This window comes from Equus asinus, chromosome 23 (genome assembly GCF_041296235.1).
Source record: "Equus asinus isolate D_3611 breed Donkey chromosome 23, EquAss-T2T_v2, whole genome shotgun sequence".
Taxonomy (NCBI): Eukaryota; Metazoa; Chordata; class Mammalia; order Perissodactyla; family Equidae; genus Equus; species Equus asinus.
The window spans coordinates 48,765,521-48,786,184 of NC_091812.1; the positions used below are offsets into that span (position 1 = coordinate 48,765,521).

A 20,664-nucleotide genomic window follows, 5' to 3' on the forward strand; every position below is an offset into this window, starting at 1 on the left:
GCTGCGGCTTCTAAGTGAAGGTTCACGGGGAAGCAGGGGACTGTGTACATAGTTAACTTATTCACACCTAGATGCATGGAAAAACAAACACACACATACACAGAGCACAGAGAACAATGGCGTGCATTACTGGGTAAGATGGCACATGATCTGCATGCTTCATCATAACAAGCACCAATCCTTCATGAGCATGGCAGCTTGGTTATCACGTGGTCACTGTGGACAGTCTTTACAGTGCATCAGAAACATCTAAGTTGGATTTTTTAATGTTAAGGCCAACATGACTGGCACCCTCCACCCCCGGCAGGAGCAGCCAATGGAGATTTACTGACCTGTCTCTGCTCCGGCGAGAGGGGAAGGCGGCGTTGCAACCAGCCACCGTGCAGACGTGCATCTCTTTTAAGTGAACGTTCCTGTAGTGAAGCTTCACGCTGTAGGAGCTTTTGAAACTCTTCTTGCACACGTAACAGATTTTGGGGTCTGGGCTAGAACACAGGTCACCTTCTGGGGAGAACTTTTGAGGGCTGCCATAATTCAGAGACGAGGCAAAACTTTCATGTAGGGCTGCCATGCTGGCCCCCCCACCATTGTACAGTCCGTACTGGCTCATGTAAAACATGTCGTAAGTGGGATCTGTAAATTCTTCCTTCACCTTGATGACGTCTTGGTGAGAGGGCTCACTGTGGTTCTCATCAGGCCTCTCGCTGTTCATCAGGACTTTTTCGCTCACTTCGCTGTGAAGGTGCTCATCCCCTTCCATGGATTCCTCTCCTAGTTTGGGCTCTGAAGACTCAGACTCGTTCTCATAGTCCCGCTCCGGTTCTTGGTCCTCAGAAGTCATGCTGTCGGCCCTTCTTATTTCAGTCCTTGAAATGCACCGGGTCCTGCTATGCTTAGAAAAGTCCTTCACAGACATGCCTGGACTCATCTCCTCCTGGGAGTGGCAATGATTGTCATGGCTCATGTCGTTGACCACAGCTCCACCATCATTGGGGTCATCATCTTCATCATCAAACTCATCAGCGGTATCAATAATTTCCTTCTCAATCTTCACAGGCATGCTGGACTTCCTGGGCTTCTTTTTGGGTGCCAGGTCAGCACTGGGCTCATGAGTGGCCATCATCACTACTGGCGCTGCTGGCTCAGAGGGTGGTGGGGGGTGCTGCTCTATAGTACCACTGGTTGGAATGATGGGACTGGTTGGGAGGGAGGTTGGAGGACTCACCATTTCCCCTGGAGTGAGTAAACTTCTATAAAATGGAGGAACTGGTTGGACAGTCTTTAGCCCAGAAAACACCAGCTGGCTAGGGAGAGGATTCTGTAAGACAGGGTCTAGTGGGGGAGTGGTAAAACCCATTGGGGGCCTGCCAGGGCTTGTGAGTGTGAGATTTGATTTTGTACTTGCTATGACGGGGGTGGCAGCTCCTGATGTGGCCCGAATTAAATCTTTGTCTCGGTTATTCCTTAGCATAGGCATGTGAAGGCGAGGGTTAGGGTTTGCACTGTGGCGATTACGGCTTCGGAGGGAACTAAAGACCATGTTGCAACCTTCGATGGTGCATCGATGTTTGATCTTCAAGTGAACAGCATTATAATGAATTTTGAGAGTACCTTTGTCATAGAATGTCTTCCCACATGCATTACAGAACACTCTTCCTTTCCTAGAGGCTGACCCCATCCTTCTCATCCGATGAATCCGGAATGAGCTTTTTGGGTGTTCAGTTTTGTTCAGATCACTGACTGGGGCGGAATTCTGAATGGGGGACACACAGACTGGCTCGGTTTTGGGCTCCACATTAGTAATGCTGGTCAGGGCATTTCTATTGGGCGTCTGATCGTTTTTATAAGGTGTGGGAGAGACTTCCGATTCACTGCTCTCATTATATTCATTCTGGGTGGAAAGGCTTGGTTCCCGCAGCCTCAGTCCTGGTTGCTCTAATAGTAGCCCGTTTGGAGGCAATCCGAGGAGTGGGGCTGAGACGGGGTTTATGTACTGGAATGGAAGCAGAAACGCAAGGCTGTTGGGGATGTTTTCGAAGTGATGAATGCTGGAAGGGTTGCTGTTCTCTAGGTGAGCGAGGAGGCTGGGACTCCTGGTGCGATTATTGCTCTCAATAAAAGTCCTTATGTCTGAGTCTGTCTTTGAAGATGGTACAGCTACGGCCTGCCCTTCTTTCTCCTGAATTGCCATCAGCTCCACAATGGATTTGGTTTCTCCAAACCGCAGAAACTGCTGAAGGGTGATGATTTCCTCTTCTCGAGACATGATGGCCCAGCGGTCCAGCACCTTGCCGGCAGCATCCTAGAGGCCACATCAAAGAAACAACAGAGACAAACACAAAAACTTATTGATTGTGCATAATTATTCAAGGCAACTGAAGGTGCTCTGTCTGCTCATGAAACACCGAGAGCGAGAGCCGAAAATAACATGCAAGCACTGTTAATAAAAGTCGACCCACAAAGCAAACTTTTCTGCCATGCAAATGTAGTAATTAGAGTCACAGGGAAACAGATTGAGTTTAATAACGTCAAAGCAAACAAAATGTAGACCACTGGGGCTCTGTGATCTAAAATGCCTTCACTACTGCTATTTTAACAACAATGGTCTATAGAATACGCAACTATTTAGCATATATTAGTAGAAGACGTGAACTCTTGCTGTGCAACCCAGTATAAATGCAAAATATGGTACCTTAATCCGTATTAAATAGTGACACCATAGAAGGAATTAGGCACATTTTGTGAAATTTACTTCTTCAACACAAGCATACATGACACTGGATTCAATGATGAAAATTCCTTCAAATAGGAGCTATTCTGTGAATCTCTGAATCAAAAAGATGAAAGAAGTAGTATTGCCCTCCATACCCCCATTACTAAACCATATTTTTTTCTTTTTTAAATGACTATATTTTAGCGTCATTTAATAGCAGGCAATTTCATAAGGTAGAGCAAGGAGAAACAGTAATTGTGCTTTCCCTGGAAATTGTAATCCTATGACTCCACGTTTGAGTTAGACTTAAAGTATTTGAGTTTTTATGATCTTGTTATAAACGACAGTTACAGATATTTAGAAAGTAAACATGTGATGGATTTAGATAGAATAAATGTGTAAAAATGTTGTCTCTTAACATCCTCCTCTGATAGCAAAGAGAATCCACAGAGAATACACATCAGTAATCACCAGACTATGTGTTGTTAAATATACATTAAAAAGCATTTCACACTTTCATTTTTGCTAGGAACCATGAGATTTGCCTGGAGGTAGGACTTAAAAATCCTGCAATGTAATGTCAGACAATCCATTTCAGCATAGATTGTGAGACATCTATTCAAACCCTTAAATAACGACTCCATCGTTTTTGAGGGCACAGCTTCTTTCCATCAGGACAAGACACTCTGTACCCTCTGTGAACAACACTTGCCCCAACCCTGACTCTCAATTTAAGAAAACATAAAATCTTCTGAAAAAAACAAAATAAGATACTTATTTTATTACAAAGAGAAGAAACATAACTTTATAATGGAGAAACCTAGCAGACACCACTTAAAAGAAGTGAACAAAGTTAACATCACCAGTGACAAGTATCATCATGTGCCTCCTAATACATACACTGAGAAGGGCACATTATCCCTTTTGTGGTATTTTTGCTGAAAAATTATAACCTCAATCTAATCATGAGAAAACATCAGAAAAACCAAAATTGAAGGGCATTCTACAAAACAGTGGCTAGTACTCTTCAAAGTGTAAAGGTCAGAAAAGATTAACAACAAGAACAAAAAAGGCCAAAGACCAGTTACAGATTGGAGGGGACTAAGAAGACAGGACAAATAAACGTAATGTGAGCTTCTACAGAGCCTAGAGCAGAAAAAGGACATTAGTGGGAAAATTGGCAAAATTTGAATAAATTCTCTAGATTAGTTAATAGTGGGTATCGATCTTAATTTCTTGGTTTCAATAATTGTACTAGGCTTATGTAGAATGTTTTATTAGGGGAAGCAGAATAAAGGGAACTACACTATTTTTGCAACGGAAAATTCTCTCTTGTAGATAGTTCTACTCAGCCTTGCGATATAAAATTCTCTCTGGACCACAATTGTATGGTCTGAATCATGACAACTGGTTTGACTTTAAGGAGATACTTGCCATTTGTTTAAATTACTTCTTAAAAGAAAGCAGCTCTAACAGTTATGTGCTCTTCCTTATAAGACTCACTCCTAGAAGTCTATCATTTTACACAGAGTATATGTGTGGGTGTGTTCATGGGGGTGTCAATTCCTACATGAATTATCAAACACAGATGTCCCTCTCTCATCTTGTTGATAAAATTAGCCTTCAGATCAACACTCTCACGCAACTATCTGCTCAGAATAGTCATATAATAATGTGTGTACATGGTGACTCTGGATGACGCTGGATAGCCATCTTTAAAAAGTATCACTCATAGCAATTGGTCTCCCTTACATCCTTTTGTGGAATAGGGGAAGCAAGGGGGAGTGTTGGTGGTGTACGTAAATAGAGAAATAAATTGTGATTTTGTATAGATTATCTCATTTGAACCTCATAATAGCTTCCAGAGCTCAGCACATGTTTCACAGATGAGAAACCAGAGGTGAAGAAAGGTGAGATGGCTTATTAAGGTTGCCAAGATGCTAACTTGGGGTCCAGGACTTGAACCCAGAAATTCTGATTCCAAGTTCAAGGAGCGCAGTGACTGTCATCCATGATGCCATTTCCCAGGTGGGCACATTGAGTTTGTGATAAAAGGAGCAGGACTAGACCTGAACAAGGCTGGTCTCTGTAATGTCATCTTCTACACCATTCTTCTTTTACCATCAATTCTACTCTCTTGATTGTTCTGTTAGGGAGCCTTTCAGTATGGATCATTTCTCAGGCTGAAACCCAATCTGAGCAGTAAACAGTCATTTCTTCCTCAGGTTATTCCCAGGTACCCTGCACCTAAATCTGCATGTCGATAATGTTCTTACACAGCTGGCAGCCCCTGGTATTAAAATAGGCCTTAGAAACCATAGCAACTGATCAAACCCACCTGAGGCATCTCCTTTCCGCCCGCTCCTGTCTTCTCTCTCCCCACAGTACACAGCAGTCCCATATGGTTTCCCTTTTCTCCTGGCCCGCCACAATGCCTGCTGCTATTTCTAAAACCACTGCCTTTCAGACTCTCTTTCAGTCCTGAGTAGCTGTCTCCGCCGAAATGGAGACTGTTACGTTAACCCACTTACTTCTGGTGGAAGAGGTCCAGGTAAGCAAGATTTAGAACTTTGGGGGAGCCTGAATCATAAAGAGAAGCTGCATTTATCGTAGTAACAGAAGCAGCAATTTATACTTACACAGAAGAACCATATAACATCTTTGCAAACAAACGTGCCTGGGAGCAAGACAAATATCAACATTACATACTCAAACTGGAGTCCCCCTGACAGGGCACCCTCTGAATCCAGGCAGCATGAAGTGCCACAGAAGTTCTTTCCAAAGCAGCCATAGTTCATATTTGATCAAGATTGTCTAATACCATCACGTTCATAAACAGAGAAACTGCAGCAAGAACCAAAGTTGACTTTCTCATGCTACGTAATAAATTTGCAAGCTCAGTGCTAGGAAAGACTACCAGTATTAGCATATCCTTGGATAAAGTGGTTGAAGGGAGTTAGAAACAATCAAAGGGAAAAAGGGGAGGCCCGGGTTCCTTTTTCCTGAAGATCTCTGTGACAGAAATAAGCATGGGCTGGTGCAGTGATCCTCAAGCAGTGGCTGAAGATTCCTCTGTTAAGGCAAGAATTTCCATGAGTGGTTTATACGCTATTCAGAAAGGACCTCAGACCTTAGTCTCAGGGCTTTTTTAAACCAGTCTACAAGTAATTGGGAGTGACCATTTGTAAAACCTTCAGGACAATTTGACACTGCTGTAACAACTAAGGGCATGATAATTTCTTCTTTAGCAATTTATTTTTATTTCATTTAACTTAAATATTGGCTGAAGACTGATGAGGGGGGAAAATTGGTCCTTCCTCACAGATAGTTTGAAAAGCACAGATCTAAAATCTAGGCTCCCTTGCCATGTCAAGTAAACTTGACCAGAGTGAGTAAGAGCCATAAAAAAAATTAGGTATCCTCACAGAATAAACATTAATGAAACAAAAATGCAGTCCTGTCATGCCAGTATGAATATTGTAACTGCTGACCAACCCACTCTGGGACATAGGTCTTGTGCATGTATTCATAAATTACATCAGAGCATGTAACTAGATTCTTGTCCTTCCTTTTGATTTTGTAGTTGGTGAGTCAGTTCCTTTCGGCCTTCCCATCTGTAACCCGAGTTCAGTGACCTATAACCCTTTACATTGGGAATTGTTATGTACCAAATGAGGATAATAAGATTTATCTTGTTACATGAAATGCAAGGTATTATATTAATTTCCTTCTAAAATAACTAGCTATACTATCAATGAAAAGTGAGTAAAACCCAATAACCTAGACATATAAACCAGTTTTACCGGGTTCAGAAAAAGTATAAAACACTTAAAATGTTTACATCTAAGCATTTCAAATGAAAAGACTTCCTTTGGTGATCTCGCTGGAACTGGTGATTATCACTCGGTAGAAATCTGGCACCCAGTTCTCTGCAGAGGGATTTTCTAAATCTTTTTTTGTAGTAAGAGCAATTGTCATGGTTTTATTTGAACCTTTTCTTCACATCAGAGCACCTTGCAGTTTTAAAATCAAAGTAACATGACATTGATTGGTTTTTCTTATTTAGGGGAGAGGGACAGCCGAGAAGGAAAGGGTATAAAGAGATGGAAGAGGAACTCAATAAGAGGCTTTGAGATAATTGGTGAGGTGGTCTCAAGCCCAGAGAATCCTCAGTCCAAGAACGAATCCATGTGTGTTCACGGCCAGCCACTACCTTGCCACAGCACGGAGGACAAACAGTGCCTTTCTTTCTGTCCATGAGGAAAGGAGGGAGGAACAGTGAACACAGCAGAGATCAAGGGCCTCTCTGCTCCAGCAGAGTTCGAATCACAGTTTGCCCCCAGTATCTGAAAGTCTGCTTTACGCCACTTCACTTTTACAAAGGACCTACATGAGTACCCGTTTTCGCTAACCAAAAGAAATACGAGGAGTTTTGCTTTTACGAAAAAAGGTAAGAAGCGAAAATAGTGTTCGGCGTTCGTTTTGCAGCGAGCCATTATAGAGGCTAAGCAGTCAAGAATACTGTTTATTTCAAGGCTTCCACATTAGCCTCAGCAGACAACGAACCCTGACCTTCGACCTCAAGGCAGACAGACATAGAAGGTGTAGATGTTAGTGACCTGCCTGCCCTGATGGATTCAGATGACGATGATGAGATGTTAATAGATGACCTTCTTCCTCTCTCTCCGACACCCCAGTCTCCTGTACCTCCCACCACCCCAACCTCTGAAGACTCAGCCTAACTCCCCCCCATCACCACCGCCATCACCTCTCAGCTTCCAGTGTGCTTGCTGGCTTCCCGATTCTGGCAAGTGAGACCACGCTGTACATAAATTATTTCTACTCTACATATCATGTGTATTTATCACATCGCTCCTGCTTTCACTATCTGTTGGTAGTTATTTAGGTTTATGTGTTATTTGGTAGGTTATTTTTTGGGTTTGGGAATGCTCAAAAATTTTTCCCATATAAATTGATCGTAAATGATTCTTCGGTTTATACCATTTCACCTTATAAAGGGTTTTATAGGAATGCTCTGCTTGCGGACAGTGGGGGAAACCTATATTAAGAAATAAGCAAATATGGGGCTGGCCCCGTGGTTAAGTTCGCGCGCTCCGCTGCAGGCGGCCCAGTGTTTCGTTGGTTCGAATCCTGGGCGCGGACATGGCACTGCTCATCAAGCCACGCTGAGGCAGTGTCCCACACGCCACAACTAGAAGGACCCACAACGAAGAATATACAACTATGTATCGGGGGGCTTTGGGGAGAAAAAGGAAATAATAAAAAAAAATCTTAAAAAAAAAAGAACCCTTTAAAAAAAAAAAAGAAATAAGCAAGTAGTTTAACTCTAAATGACAGGTGGAAAATAATTTAATTTCCTATTCTATTACATGAACTTCTTGTCAAATTTAATGCATAATTTAAAGGAAAATCTTAAAATGATTAGCTGAAAACTAAAAATATTTCCCCTTTGAGATTATTTTGAATCTTTTAATTACAATGACATTGAGCTATAGGGAATCCTGACCACCCAGAACAAAATCACAGGTTTATGAGATGTATGTTTTGATTTCATGTCTAGATTTGCAGAGTGTGCTATCTTAAAAAATTATTCCATTATAACCATATTGGTGACTTATTTTCTTTCTTTCTTTTCTTTTTTTTTTTTTTGAGGAAGATTAGCCCTGTGCTAACTGCTGCCAGTCCTCTTTTCGCTGAGGAAGACAGGCCCTGAGCTAACATCCACGCCCATCTTCCTCTACTTTCTATGTGGGACGCCTACCACAGCATGGTGTGCCAAGCGGTGCCATGTGTGCACCCGGGATCCGAACCAGCGAACCCTGGGCTGCCAAGAAGCAGAACGTGTGCACTTAACCGCTGCGCCACCAGGCCAACCCCCATATTGGTGACTTATTTTCATGACCAGTTTCCATTGGAATTTTTTATTCTTTCTCCTTCAGGATTAATTCAAATATCAAGGCAAGAGGAATGGGGTTGGGTAGAAGGTATAGAAATTACCAAATTTCAAGCCTACCCAGCTTGCTATTCCATCAGGTAAAGTTTAACAGTACTTGCTGAGTTAAAAACTGATGAAACAACACTATGCAAAACTTGAACGATAAATTTTACCGGGTGTTCTAGATATTTAAGTTTTAAGGGTAAACAAATAGTGAGAGAGCTATACAATGGAAAGGGAATAAACTATTGATACACAGAATAACACAGATGACACTCAAAAGCATGCTAAGAATGAAAGAAGTCAGACCAAAAGACTACATACTCCACCATTCCAATCACAGGAAATTCTGGAACAGGGAGGACCATAGGAACAGAGAGGAGAGCAGCGGTTGCCGGGGGCTGAGGGCAAGGGGAAGAGATTGACCACAAAAGAACATTAGGGAACTTTTTGAGATGACGTAACTGTTCTATAGCATGATTGTGTGGATGTTTATATGATGACATAAATTGTACACTTAAAATTGGTAGATTTTATTGTATGTGAAGTATACTTCAATGAGGTTGACTCAGAACACTGAATCATGCAACTTGCATGAAATCTCACACTCAGAACTTAACATTCACAACTTTCCCTATTTATAGGTTATCTTATTTCTCATTCCCTGCATTCTTTTGCAACCAGAATAACAAACACACATATCTTCCCCATTTTCTCCTATCAGTAGGGTATACACAATAATCCATTGTGACATGGGGAGTAAACTTGAGAATATGTACTTTTTTTTTTTTTACCTAAAATGACAATTTTTTGCTAATATTTTATATGTGGATTTACAGTAATATATTACTAATTTAGAAAGAGCTTTACATCTATTGGGGTGCAAGCTCATATATTTTTCCTAAGTGGTGTGTAGTCATAAAAATTTGGAGACTGCCTCTGCACAGAGCTAATCCTGACAGGTGGCAGACACGTACCACTCGCACACACCTTCACAAATGCTTTGGAAGAAGTTGATGAGAAGCAGTCAGTTAATTCACCACAGCTTGCCCCTGCCTGCCTTTGTGCTGGCCTCTTGGTTAGGTGGACATGTGGCAGGATGTGACCCAGAAATTAGGAAATATATCATCTAACTGCTGGGTCATCTCAGGAGCAAGCGATGGGCTCAGACCACAGACCATTATCTCAGAGGATGTGAACAGGGGCATCCCATCAACTTAGTAGGTGGGGTCTGCAGACGGAGAGCACATGGATACCACTTCTGGGGTGTACAGGGCTGGCTACAAGTGCTCAAAGCAGCGTGAGTTTGAGGGAGATAATCTGTAGAAGAGAAACCTTTGAGCACTAAGCACAGTTTTAAAGAAAAAAACGTACAGAAGTCACAAAACTTTCAGTCCTCTTCTCTCCCATTCTCCCACTAGTTACCTGTTTTAGAACTCAGACGGCTCCACATCTAACGAGCAGATATTCCAATTTTAAATTGTTTTTCTAAAGCGAAGTCACTTTTAAAACTCTCCTTGTCAGCCAAAAAATTTAAGTGGTCTGGGTGCTCTCCACTTACATCAGAGCCAGTTTTTTTCCTTTTTTGTTAGACTATGTTTATCTCTCTAATTTACATGACTTGGCAATCCTCAGGGTGCACAGGTCAAAGCCTGTGTGTCTGTGTGGCTGCATGTGTGTGTACGCAGGCAAGAAGGGGAGATGAGTAAAAATCTCAAACAAAAAAATTCTTATTGAAAATAATAGATTCTGGGAAGTACTTAGGGAAATTTTTTAAGCAATGTTGTGATAATTTCTGAGAAACACTTGAAATTATGTGGGAAAAGATCTTGGCATGCTTATTTGTTTTAGCAAATTGACATTTAAACACGTATTTCTTGGAGGGTACTGACTGAGAAGGGTGCCACACCAGCATATACAATATACATCGGGGCCGTTTGGTTGTGTAAGTAAACAAAATTATACCATTCTCTGTTCACACAGAGCTCTTTTATGTGATTATGTTTTCCCAGTATTTCAGGCTAATGTTTCTGGGCCAGCTGAAGAAACTCAAATATCTGTAGGCAGAATGAAATACACTCATTTATACCATGATTGCACCAAATGGTTCAAATTAGACTTGATAAAAAAAAAATCAACATTTGTTTTGGGTAATGAAAACCCTACTCAATTTCCATGATTTGGAAATTTGTATTTTGCAGAATTTCTCAAGAGCATTACTTTACCTTCAAAACACAAAGTTGACCGGTCACATCCTTGCTTCCCCTGCCCCTCTCTAGGCCAGAGGTGCCCCAGGAGAAAGAATCAACAGGGTGTGGCCCAGACAGAAAAAAACCTTCCAAATAAAAATCAAGACCGAACTCTATTTGTTAACATTTATCCACGTGCACATCCCTTTTTGAAAACAAATATACTTTCCTCATCAACTCAAGACTGTCGCTGTCAGGAAATAAGTGTGCCAACATTAAGGCTGAGTATATACTGGCTTGCTCTGATTACAGAAGTTCATGCTAAATTTATTGTGTACACTTGATAAAGAACTTGATTTGCAATATCTTTCTGATTCCTCTCCCCACCCCCCCACCAAAAAGAAATGAACACTAAAAGAGTATCCACTACTTGGTTAGAATATTAGAGCTCTCAGAAAACATTTCATTAAAGAATTTTCTGTCAAGATGAAAACCTTATTAGTCCTTGTCAGCTGACATGCTAACAGCAAAGTCGTCTCTCTATAAATACTGTTTACACATGAGGACTGACTTTAAAAGGGTTACTTATCACACACATGTGCATATACACACATGCACAAGTACACAGAGACTACCATTCTTGGCTCACTTATACTATACATGAATCTCATTATAAATCAGTCTTATTATAACATTCAAAATGCTTGACCATGGAGAATGGTGGTATAATGAGGTAAGGCATATCAAATTACCTGCAAAACAAGTACAAAGTTAAGGAATGCTTCTCCTTGGATGAAACTGGAAGTTTGTGGAGCGTGACCCTTGAATGCAGTTGGGAGCAGAAAGAAAAAGCAACAGGGTAATTTTATGTGACTTTTAGGTATCAGTTTTGATATTTTTCAATAGCTAAACTTCTACTATTTCTTTTTCTCATCTATATTTGGAAATATTTTTCACAGTGAAAATGCTACCTTTTAAAAGAAAAAATAATTGATGAACTGACCAATGCACCCTCTCAAAATGATCACCTCTTTAACCAAAATAACATTATCAAAATGCCAGGGCACAAGTTTTAAATTGTTCCTGTGATTTTTAAAACATATTGTTGGACTTTTGATAAAAAATTCACTTTGTTATAGAAAGTCCTTGATTATGGACCAGAAAAGAATATATAATTCATAGAGGACTATCACTTTTTTCCTCAATAACAGGCTATACAGCATTTTTATTTTAAAAATTGTGATTATGATAGATCACTCTGGGGTTACAACATATTTAATCATAAAGCTCAGCTAAGCTCTATTAAAGGCCTGTCAGGATTTCTTCTCTGTACCCAGGAATTTTAGCTTGTCTAGCTTAAAACCAGCCATACGCATTTCCTCTATGGGCACTTGTTTGCAAATAAATAAAACAGGTACCTTGCTTTGCCACATTAAAGAAAAATTCAGAGGAGTAAATTACTTTCTGCAATGTCTAGAATTGCACTTCAAAGATTCAAAAGTATTTTTCAAATTACCCAGCTCCACTGTAAATCAAACCCGATAAACTTTTAAAGACACGATATATTTTAATATTTAATAATAGTATTTTAGGAATCATTTAAGTTTCAAAATAGAAAACCTTAAATCCATCTGATATTCCTAGTACACCAACCTTTAATGTCAAATTACTTGTAAGTCCTTAAGCACAGAATATCTAACTCTATACCTGTAGGCTAAAACAGAATTTGTATCTTAAAGTTCCAAATTTTGATTACGTTGAATATAACACACATTTAACCTTAGAAGAAAATAAAGAACAGAAGTGAATGACACCTAAATTCTAGTCTTGGTTTTGCCAACGACCAGCTGTGTGACTGTCAAATCACTAAACACCCAGCTTAGTTTCCTCATGTGTGAATAAGAGTCTTACTAAATTTTCTAAGCCTTATTACTAAACCAAAATTCCATTATTTGACTCCAAAATTCCATTATTCGATTATCTATGCGTAGAGTCTGAACACACAAATCATTTTAATTAAAATGTTTTAAACCCAAGGCTAATGTTTTCCCTTTTAACCAACTTGGGTAACCAACTTATTTTCAGAATACATGTGTTTATGACTGAAAGTATGCCCTTATCTGAGAGTTACCGTATTATCCTCTCTTCTGCATGCTTCCCTTGACGTTTCTGTCTGGGGCTGCTTATCAGTGATGTGATTACAGGTACTAATTCTTCTGGATTAATTTTTACTCCTGGTCCAGTCAGTGATCAGTTCAAGCGAAAACTTTGCTTGAAAACTAGGGAAACTGCTCAAGTCCCCAAAAGGCTGTGGAAACAGCCCCCCGAATCACACCAGTAGGGTTTGTGAAAATTCTGCAACTCGAGGCCCAACCATTCCAAAATAAATATGTTATACCTCCATAAAGCTATATAAATAAGTATCTGTAGGCTTCCAGTGATTTTTGCAGCTCTAAAAAACAGCAGTATTTGTATATAACACCCTCCCCTCAATTAAACCCTTTAAGTACACACGAGTTATTCGCTTGGAGATGAGCACTCCTGGGTAAATCATTTTATGGATCAGGACCGCAAAGGAACAGTTTGAAATCCTCAGAAAACACTAGCAACAGGAGGAAGGAGAAGGATGGTCCCTGTAAGTGGTCTTGTTTTCTTCTCCCCTCAGACATAAAGATAAAGCCTGAGTCCTAAGATGGCTATAAATCTGCTAGCTTTGCAATAAACAAACCTAACCAGAGGCCTTTCTAACATTTTTGCTTTGAGGTCTGCATTTGCTACTTTACCTCTTTCCATCACCAAAGTTCTGCCCCCGAGTTTGTAGAAAGCGTCGTCCATCTGGGGGTCTGGGCTGGGCTTTACATACCTAAACAAAAATGCCAGAGACCCTGGTGTTTCCCGATGTGCTTCCCCCTTAATGTCTGATAAACAGGAAAAATGGGTGCAAAAATTTCTTTTCACGATGAAGGTGAGTTTACACACATCAGGTAAAGGCTGAAACCTTGGAAGAAATTCAAAGCCACAAGGTTTACTCTTTGTTTGAAGTTTTCTCTGTGCAACCAAGATTCTCAATACTAGTGTGTTATCAGAGGTTCCAAAGCTTGAATGGAAGATTCCATTTCAGGTATAATACTTTGACTTACTCCACAACTGAAGCTGATGGAACAACCCTAAGGAACTTTAACATATTCATTAGGATGTGAGGGAGCAGGGGTAGGAAGGGACCAAAGACTCACTAGGCAGTATTCCATAAAAGAGCGAGGATTGAGTATTCCATAAAACACACTGAGGACTGAGTGTGTGATTGAACAGAAAGATGTATTGGGAGATGTAACTTTGTTCTTCTCTGGGTATAAGAATAGCAGTAGAACACAAAGATTAATTTCCTGCTTTAGCATTCATCAGGGAACAACACATTATTACTTGTAACACATACACAAGGCTGTTGATGGATATACTTTCCTTTGATTGCTCAGATTAAATGTGTTCCTATAAAGGCACTCACACACACACACACACACACACGTGTCTGTGTACAATTATAAATCCGCATATGCATTAACAGTTTGTCTTTCTGTATCTTTACGAGCAGCTATCAATACAGATATTATACATTCTATGTGGCTACGAAATAGAGGTGATTTGGGGTTGGTGGTTGACTGTGCAAATAGAGATCAAAAATAGAATAATCAGAGTAAATAATCAATATATGTCACTATAACAACAACAAAAAAACCCTCAGAAATCCAAAATAAAGGAGAATACGAAGGGGAAGCATGCATTATAGAGCACAAGGTAATAACTGCGTCTGCATGCCTTAATACCCTCTCGTCCCAGCAGTCTTGACTTTCTAAGCAGCCCACTTCTCCACATTAACGGTAGTCATTTGGAGAGCAGCAAACGTGCCATTAGAAGCACTTTTACAAGTGTATATTCATCCACCAATTAGCTTAATGTGGCTGCTTTCTGCATATTTTCTATCCAGGCTTGCACAAATCTTATTAATATTTCCCCCTAGCGCTTTGACAGATTACCTTGTCATTACGCATCCTGGAGCCTTTTAAACAATATGGGTAAACTACTGTTTGTGAGGTTAATGACAATTATCCCCTAATTACTGCATAAGTCACTCAGTCCACTTTATCTCATAGGCAGGGTTCTGCTCTGTGTATCTGCCATTGTGTCACCGTAAATGAATCTTGTATTGCTATGTTTATCTGCCACTGCCTTGTAAATTATACTGACAGAAGAATGAACAAATTACCGCATGTCATCACTTAAATACTGCTCCTGAAATTAAAAAAAAAAAAAAAAAGCTTCGGCACAGAGCTTGAATTGTGATTTTAGCAGATCACAATTAGTAAAAACATATTTAACGTTTTATGTTATATTTCAAGGTTGATAGCTTGGAATTTAGTAGTTGAGTCACAACAGTGGCACCAAGGATGAGTGGAAGGTGAAGAGGGGTGTGCAAGAAAAAGGAAAAAAAGGTGAAAACTGAAATAGTAATGCCAGCCCACCCTCTTGAACACATTTGCTTTTATTTTAATAGCTTATATGGCATTCTTTTAAGTATTTTCCAAGATTTCCCAATTCTAAATCAAATTCAATGGGTTAGGGATACGCCACCCTCTTCAGCTGGGATCATTTTTTTGGTTACTTATAATCAGTCCAGACATAAAACACAGAATCTATGTAATTGAGAATAGGTAATTTAATAACGGCCACTAGGCTAAGCCAATTTCATCGATGCATTTTTAAACATTGTTAAACAGGTTCAGAAACACTGTTTCCCAAGTTGCATTTGAGATTGTTTAACAATATTTACATCAATGAAATTAGTCCATTGCTGTATCAGAGTGACTACATCTCCTCTGATACAATTCACAGGGAAAATAGGAGAGTATGAGCATCTTTAAATATATATATAAAAAAGACAGATTGAGTCAACTGCAAATAATCTGGAAGAATTTGTTTTTAACCTGAAATCTATGATTCTGCAGATAATCAGGTGAATAAATGTTTTGCATGAGAACGGGCAGGAATATCTGGCTTCCTGAGATGACTGCCATTTAATGGGAATCTTAAAACATTTTGAAATGTGAAACGTTTGAAACGCCTCCTTTAAATGACACCAATGTGGCTGATAACCGGCAAGCCTAAGGATGGGGCCACACCAATCTGAAGCGTGGCTTTCAACTCTCAATTAGTTGGGCGTGTAGAAAGCCTGCATCAAATCACCGTATGACAGCCATGAGCTTGTGAGGGAGGGCCCACAGTACTAATGATAAAGCCGTTTGGGGGACGCACGCAGGCACGCACGCACAGACAGTCCCTCTTGGTACCCTCGCTGAACAGGCTGGAAGAAAAAGCTGCAGCAAAAAGAAAGGAAAACATGAAAGCCAGAGTTGACAGGCCTAGCCCAGGGGCTTCATGGTTTCTAAGCACAACCCCTAGGGCTGCCTCCCATCCCCAAGGACTGATCTCAGTGTCTGTCCTGCGTTCCGTTAATGCGGCTTCTACCAAGTAGGTGCTGCGGGCAAAAAGGAAAGCATCATCCAATGTTGTTTTCTTCGAGTGTGTTAAGTGAAAGTCAACAGATCTCAGTTAAAGACAGACAGGACTGTGACAATCACTAAGGGGTCAACATCTGTCCTGATTTTTTTGAAACTATCTAGACTATCTGTGGATATAGAACTGAGAAAAGTGAATTTCTAAATAATTAGCTTTCTTTTTCTTTTAACATTGGATTTCACTGCCTTTTTTTTTCTTTTTTACCTTGCTAATGGTATAGCTGCTCTGGTTGGTTGGGGGTGGGGGGGAGACAATGTGCATTTAGGGGAGTTAAACTCTTGGTGTCACCTCAAAGAAGATGAGCACAGTCTTTACTGAAGTCTGTGAAGTCAGCGCTGGTTACAGAAAGGGAGATAATCCTGGAAGGATTGATAGAAATGCCAAAAGGTACCCGGGTATAAGTTAACAGATGAAGACAGCCATTAAGAAAACAAATAGTAGGATTTCCCCACTCACTTTAATCCACTCTTTACACACTCTCATCAAATTTCCAAAAACCGAGACTAGGAATGCTTCATCCTCCTTCCTAGGAAATCTTCAGTGGCTCCCTTCTGTGCACAGAATCAAAATAAATTCCCTTACCTGACGTTTTAAGTTCCCTCAGTATAAACACAACCTACCTTTCAAACATCATCTCCTTCTAAGACCCCTGCAGCTCCAGCCACAAAGAGCTACTTGTCATAAATCTGCGTATGGTAAAAATCTTGTTTCTGAACCTCTCTGCCTTTCTGACACAACATTCTCATCCTTTGAGGTGCAACTTAAATGAAACTCTCTAAGAAATGTTCTAGGGCCAGCCCAGTGGCATAGTGGTTAAGTTCGTGCACTCTGCTTCGGCAGCCCTGGGTTTGCGGGTTTGGATCCTGGGCGTGGACCTACACACTGGCACCGCTCATCAAGCCATGCTGTGGTGGGGTCCCACATACAAAATAGAGGAAGACTGGCACAGATGTCAGCTCAGGGACAATCTTCCTCATAAAAAAAAAAAAAGAATTCCCTATGCTACCCTTTTCCTTCCTTCTGCCCACTCCCAGCAAGAATGACCTGCCCCTTTAGCGATTTGCTTCTACTTCTATGTCAGACAGGTCTCTTCATCACAGGATTATTATACTTTATATCCCACTGCCAAGATGAATCAATACTGAATGAATTCATTTATACTATGAATGGAGGAGTTGGGAGGCAAGTGAGAGGTCATCTAGTGCCACCTTTTTATTTTACAGATGAGAAAATTAACAGATAAGTATCTTGCCCAAGACCAGGAAGCTAAAGTATAACTAGCTGACTTGATGCAAGCCGTCCAGCTCCCCTGACGGGGTCTCGTGCTTTTCCCATAATACGATCCTTCTCTCCTGGCATGGTGATTCTTGACTCAGGAAAGAGAACACCCACTCCATTCCACTGCCACGCCCCAGGTTTGAGCAGATGCCAAGTAAGTGGGACTCGCACACTACCCCTACCTGCAAGACATTTTCCCCTGAACTGAACTCCCCTCCTGACCATCAGGAAGGAGTTCAATGGAAATGTAAAGTCATTCCCCAAGTCCACTGGCGCAGGTAGGCAGCTTCCTCACTAGTGTGCTGGGGGTGAGAAAAAGTTGAGAATGACAGTTTGAGCAAAATACGTGTATTTTGAATTTAGACCTCACTGCTTTTTTTCTTTTCTCTGCAAGTGCCGGAAAATTATCTATTGCTCTTGGAAAATGCTTTTGGCATTTTCTGGATCTTATGTACGTCCAACATATTGTGCTGGATCTTACATTATGTTGGATATTTTCTGGATCTAAGTTAAATCCTAGTGAACAAAGAACTAGAAAGCAAAATGCAACAGTGTCTTTCACATGGTTGGCAATCTGAAAATGCCTATGGAGTGAGTAAAGAAATTAAATCAGTCTAATTTAATATTAGACACAGAAATAATAAATTACAATTATAAATATACGTTTATGCACATACTTTCTTCCTTCATTTTCTCTTTTGCAAATAACTTTATACTTATTAATTCCTGAATCCTCATCTGGTCTTCCCACTGATCCTGCTATTTCTCATTTCTATCCTGCATCTGCTCAATCTCTTATGAAGAAAGCTTCAACTCAGAGGATTTCTTTAAGAATTCTACCTATAGACTAAAGTAATCACCCAGTTGCTCAAAAAGAATGTTATCTGAATTCTGAAAACAAAACAAAACAAAATCTGAAACATACAAATGCATGGAGGGCTATTTTTTACCGAAAATGCTATTTTTAAGCTAAACATTGCTTTAAATAATATAGTCTCTGTGCCTCTGTTTCCTCATATATGAAATGGGGTAAAAACAGCTACCTGCCGAAGCTCTGAGGATCAAAGAAAAATAATAACGCCTATATTTTGCTGGGCCCTTACAACGAGCCAGGCAGGACTCTAGGTAATATATATGCATTACGTTCATCTACACTCAAATCAGGTTTGAGGTATTATTATCAAACCCACTTTGCAGATGGGGGAAATTACAGCACATCAAAGTTGAGTAACTTGCCTAAGGTCATAAAGGTAGTCATTTTGGGAGCCAGGATTCAAACCAGCAGTCGAGTCTAGAACTATACTGAAACACCTTGCACTGAAGACACTCCTGTCTGCCCCTCTCATCGGAGCCTCCACCAGTGGCCTCTCCTGCTTTCTCTTTTCCCACCATTCGCTCTGAAATGTAGGCCTGAGAAGTTGTTTGCTTTGACATATCCCTTGGTTAACTCAAGGTTGTCCAGTCACGTACCTGTCTCTTTATACCTATTCTCAAAAGCTTAGTAATGGCCCACTTTACTTCCTAACTGGATTATTTTAACCATTCCTCATCCTTCCCATTCACTCCTTTCACCACACTTACATTTTGACTATATTCTGACGCCAAGTGGCTTTTCCTAAAGTGTGTCTCTGATCACATTACAAGCCCTCCCTCCAAACTAAACTTCCTTGGCTCCCCTTTGCTAAATGATTTAAGCATATATTCTTCATGCCGGCATTTAAGAACCACCCCAATCTAGCTTTTAAGTCTTACTTCTTTTACACACTCTGACATTGTAGCTGAAATGAACAATTTAACTTGCAGAGGACACGCTGTACTTTCTCACCACACCACATCTTTGCTACATTGGCCCTTCCATTTGGAATGCCATCATCAGTTTTCTGGGGGCTTTCTATGATCCAAGACCCACCTCTCAAATATTACCTCTGTCATAAATCCTGTGATCTATTCAGAATTCCCATCTGCTTTTCACGTGAATTTTTACCATAGTCCATTTTATATAGGTCACATGCAATCTGGGATAACCCCATACAGTATAACCAGACCACTGAGTGTCGAGGCTCCAGAACACTCATCTTTATACCCCTACAGCATCTAACACAGTGCCTTGCACACATTTTCAACAAATTATGCTCTTTTTACACCTAACCCATTTCTGTTGACAACTGACCACTTGTCATTTCTATAAACCCAACTATTTTCTTTCGACAAATGTTTACTAGATTTCTCAAAACAGCCAGGATAAGTCTAAAACATAAGTTTTCCAATGTCTGGTTAGGCAGTCACATATGCAAATGCAGAAATCCAAACGTTTTATATTATGTACTTAAGAAATAAAAATATGAATATTTTCTGATGCAAGTAAAAGTTCATTTTTCTCAAAATGTTTTAAGGCCTTGGTTGAGTCTATGCTTCTGAGTTCATTTTGTTACATAATTATTTATAGGTTTACAGGCAAAAACTTAAATTTTCTAAAATGTGAAAGTAAATGACTGCAGAAAAAGAGCAGCTGTCACAGGAAAACAAGTTAGGAGGAGAAAGTTTAGACAGAGAAACTAAATAAAGAAAGGGAGCTCAAAAACACAACATACATATGGGATACGAACATACATTTACAATTCGACAGACTAGAAACAATTACCACTTGCGGCTAACACTGAATTATGAATGTTAAAACTGAATATTAGAACATTTAAAATAATTTATTTGAAACAATAAGTAGTCAAGTCCTGGCCAGAGTGTGACCTGTGTCAGCGTTAGTAGACAGAGCAGAGGGAGGCGGAGGAGAGAAATCTCTTTTATAGAAGATTTGGTAAAAGTGAAACGGGAAGAGAAAATAAACACATATGTATATGAAAGTAGAGACTAGAGCAAATTTTGAATACCTCAATTTAATTCTTCATTTGGGATTCTGGTTGTGTACCAAAACTAAAATACACAGAATGGGGAGGGAAAAA

At 40.1% G+C, this 20,664-nt stretch overlaps 1 protein-coding gene across 15 annotated transcripts in view; it reads right to left on the reverse strand.

The window, feature by feature from the left end:
* The window catches only part of BNC2 (basonuclin zinc finger protein 2), a 416,429-nt gene that overhangs the window by 18,809 nt on the left and 376,956 nt on the right, over window positions 1-20,664 (reverse strand). For all 15 annotated transcript variants that reach the window (XM_044757040.2, XM_044757044.2, XM_044757043.2 and 12 more), the window contains one exon: window positions 333-2,302. In XM_044757040.2, coding sequence (XP_044612975.1) covers window positions 333-2,302 — 1,970 coding nt within the window. The remainder of the gene's footprint in view (window positions 1-332; window positions 2,303-20,664) is intronic.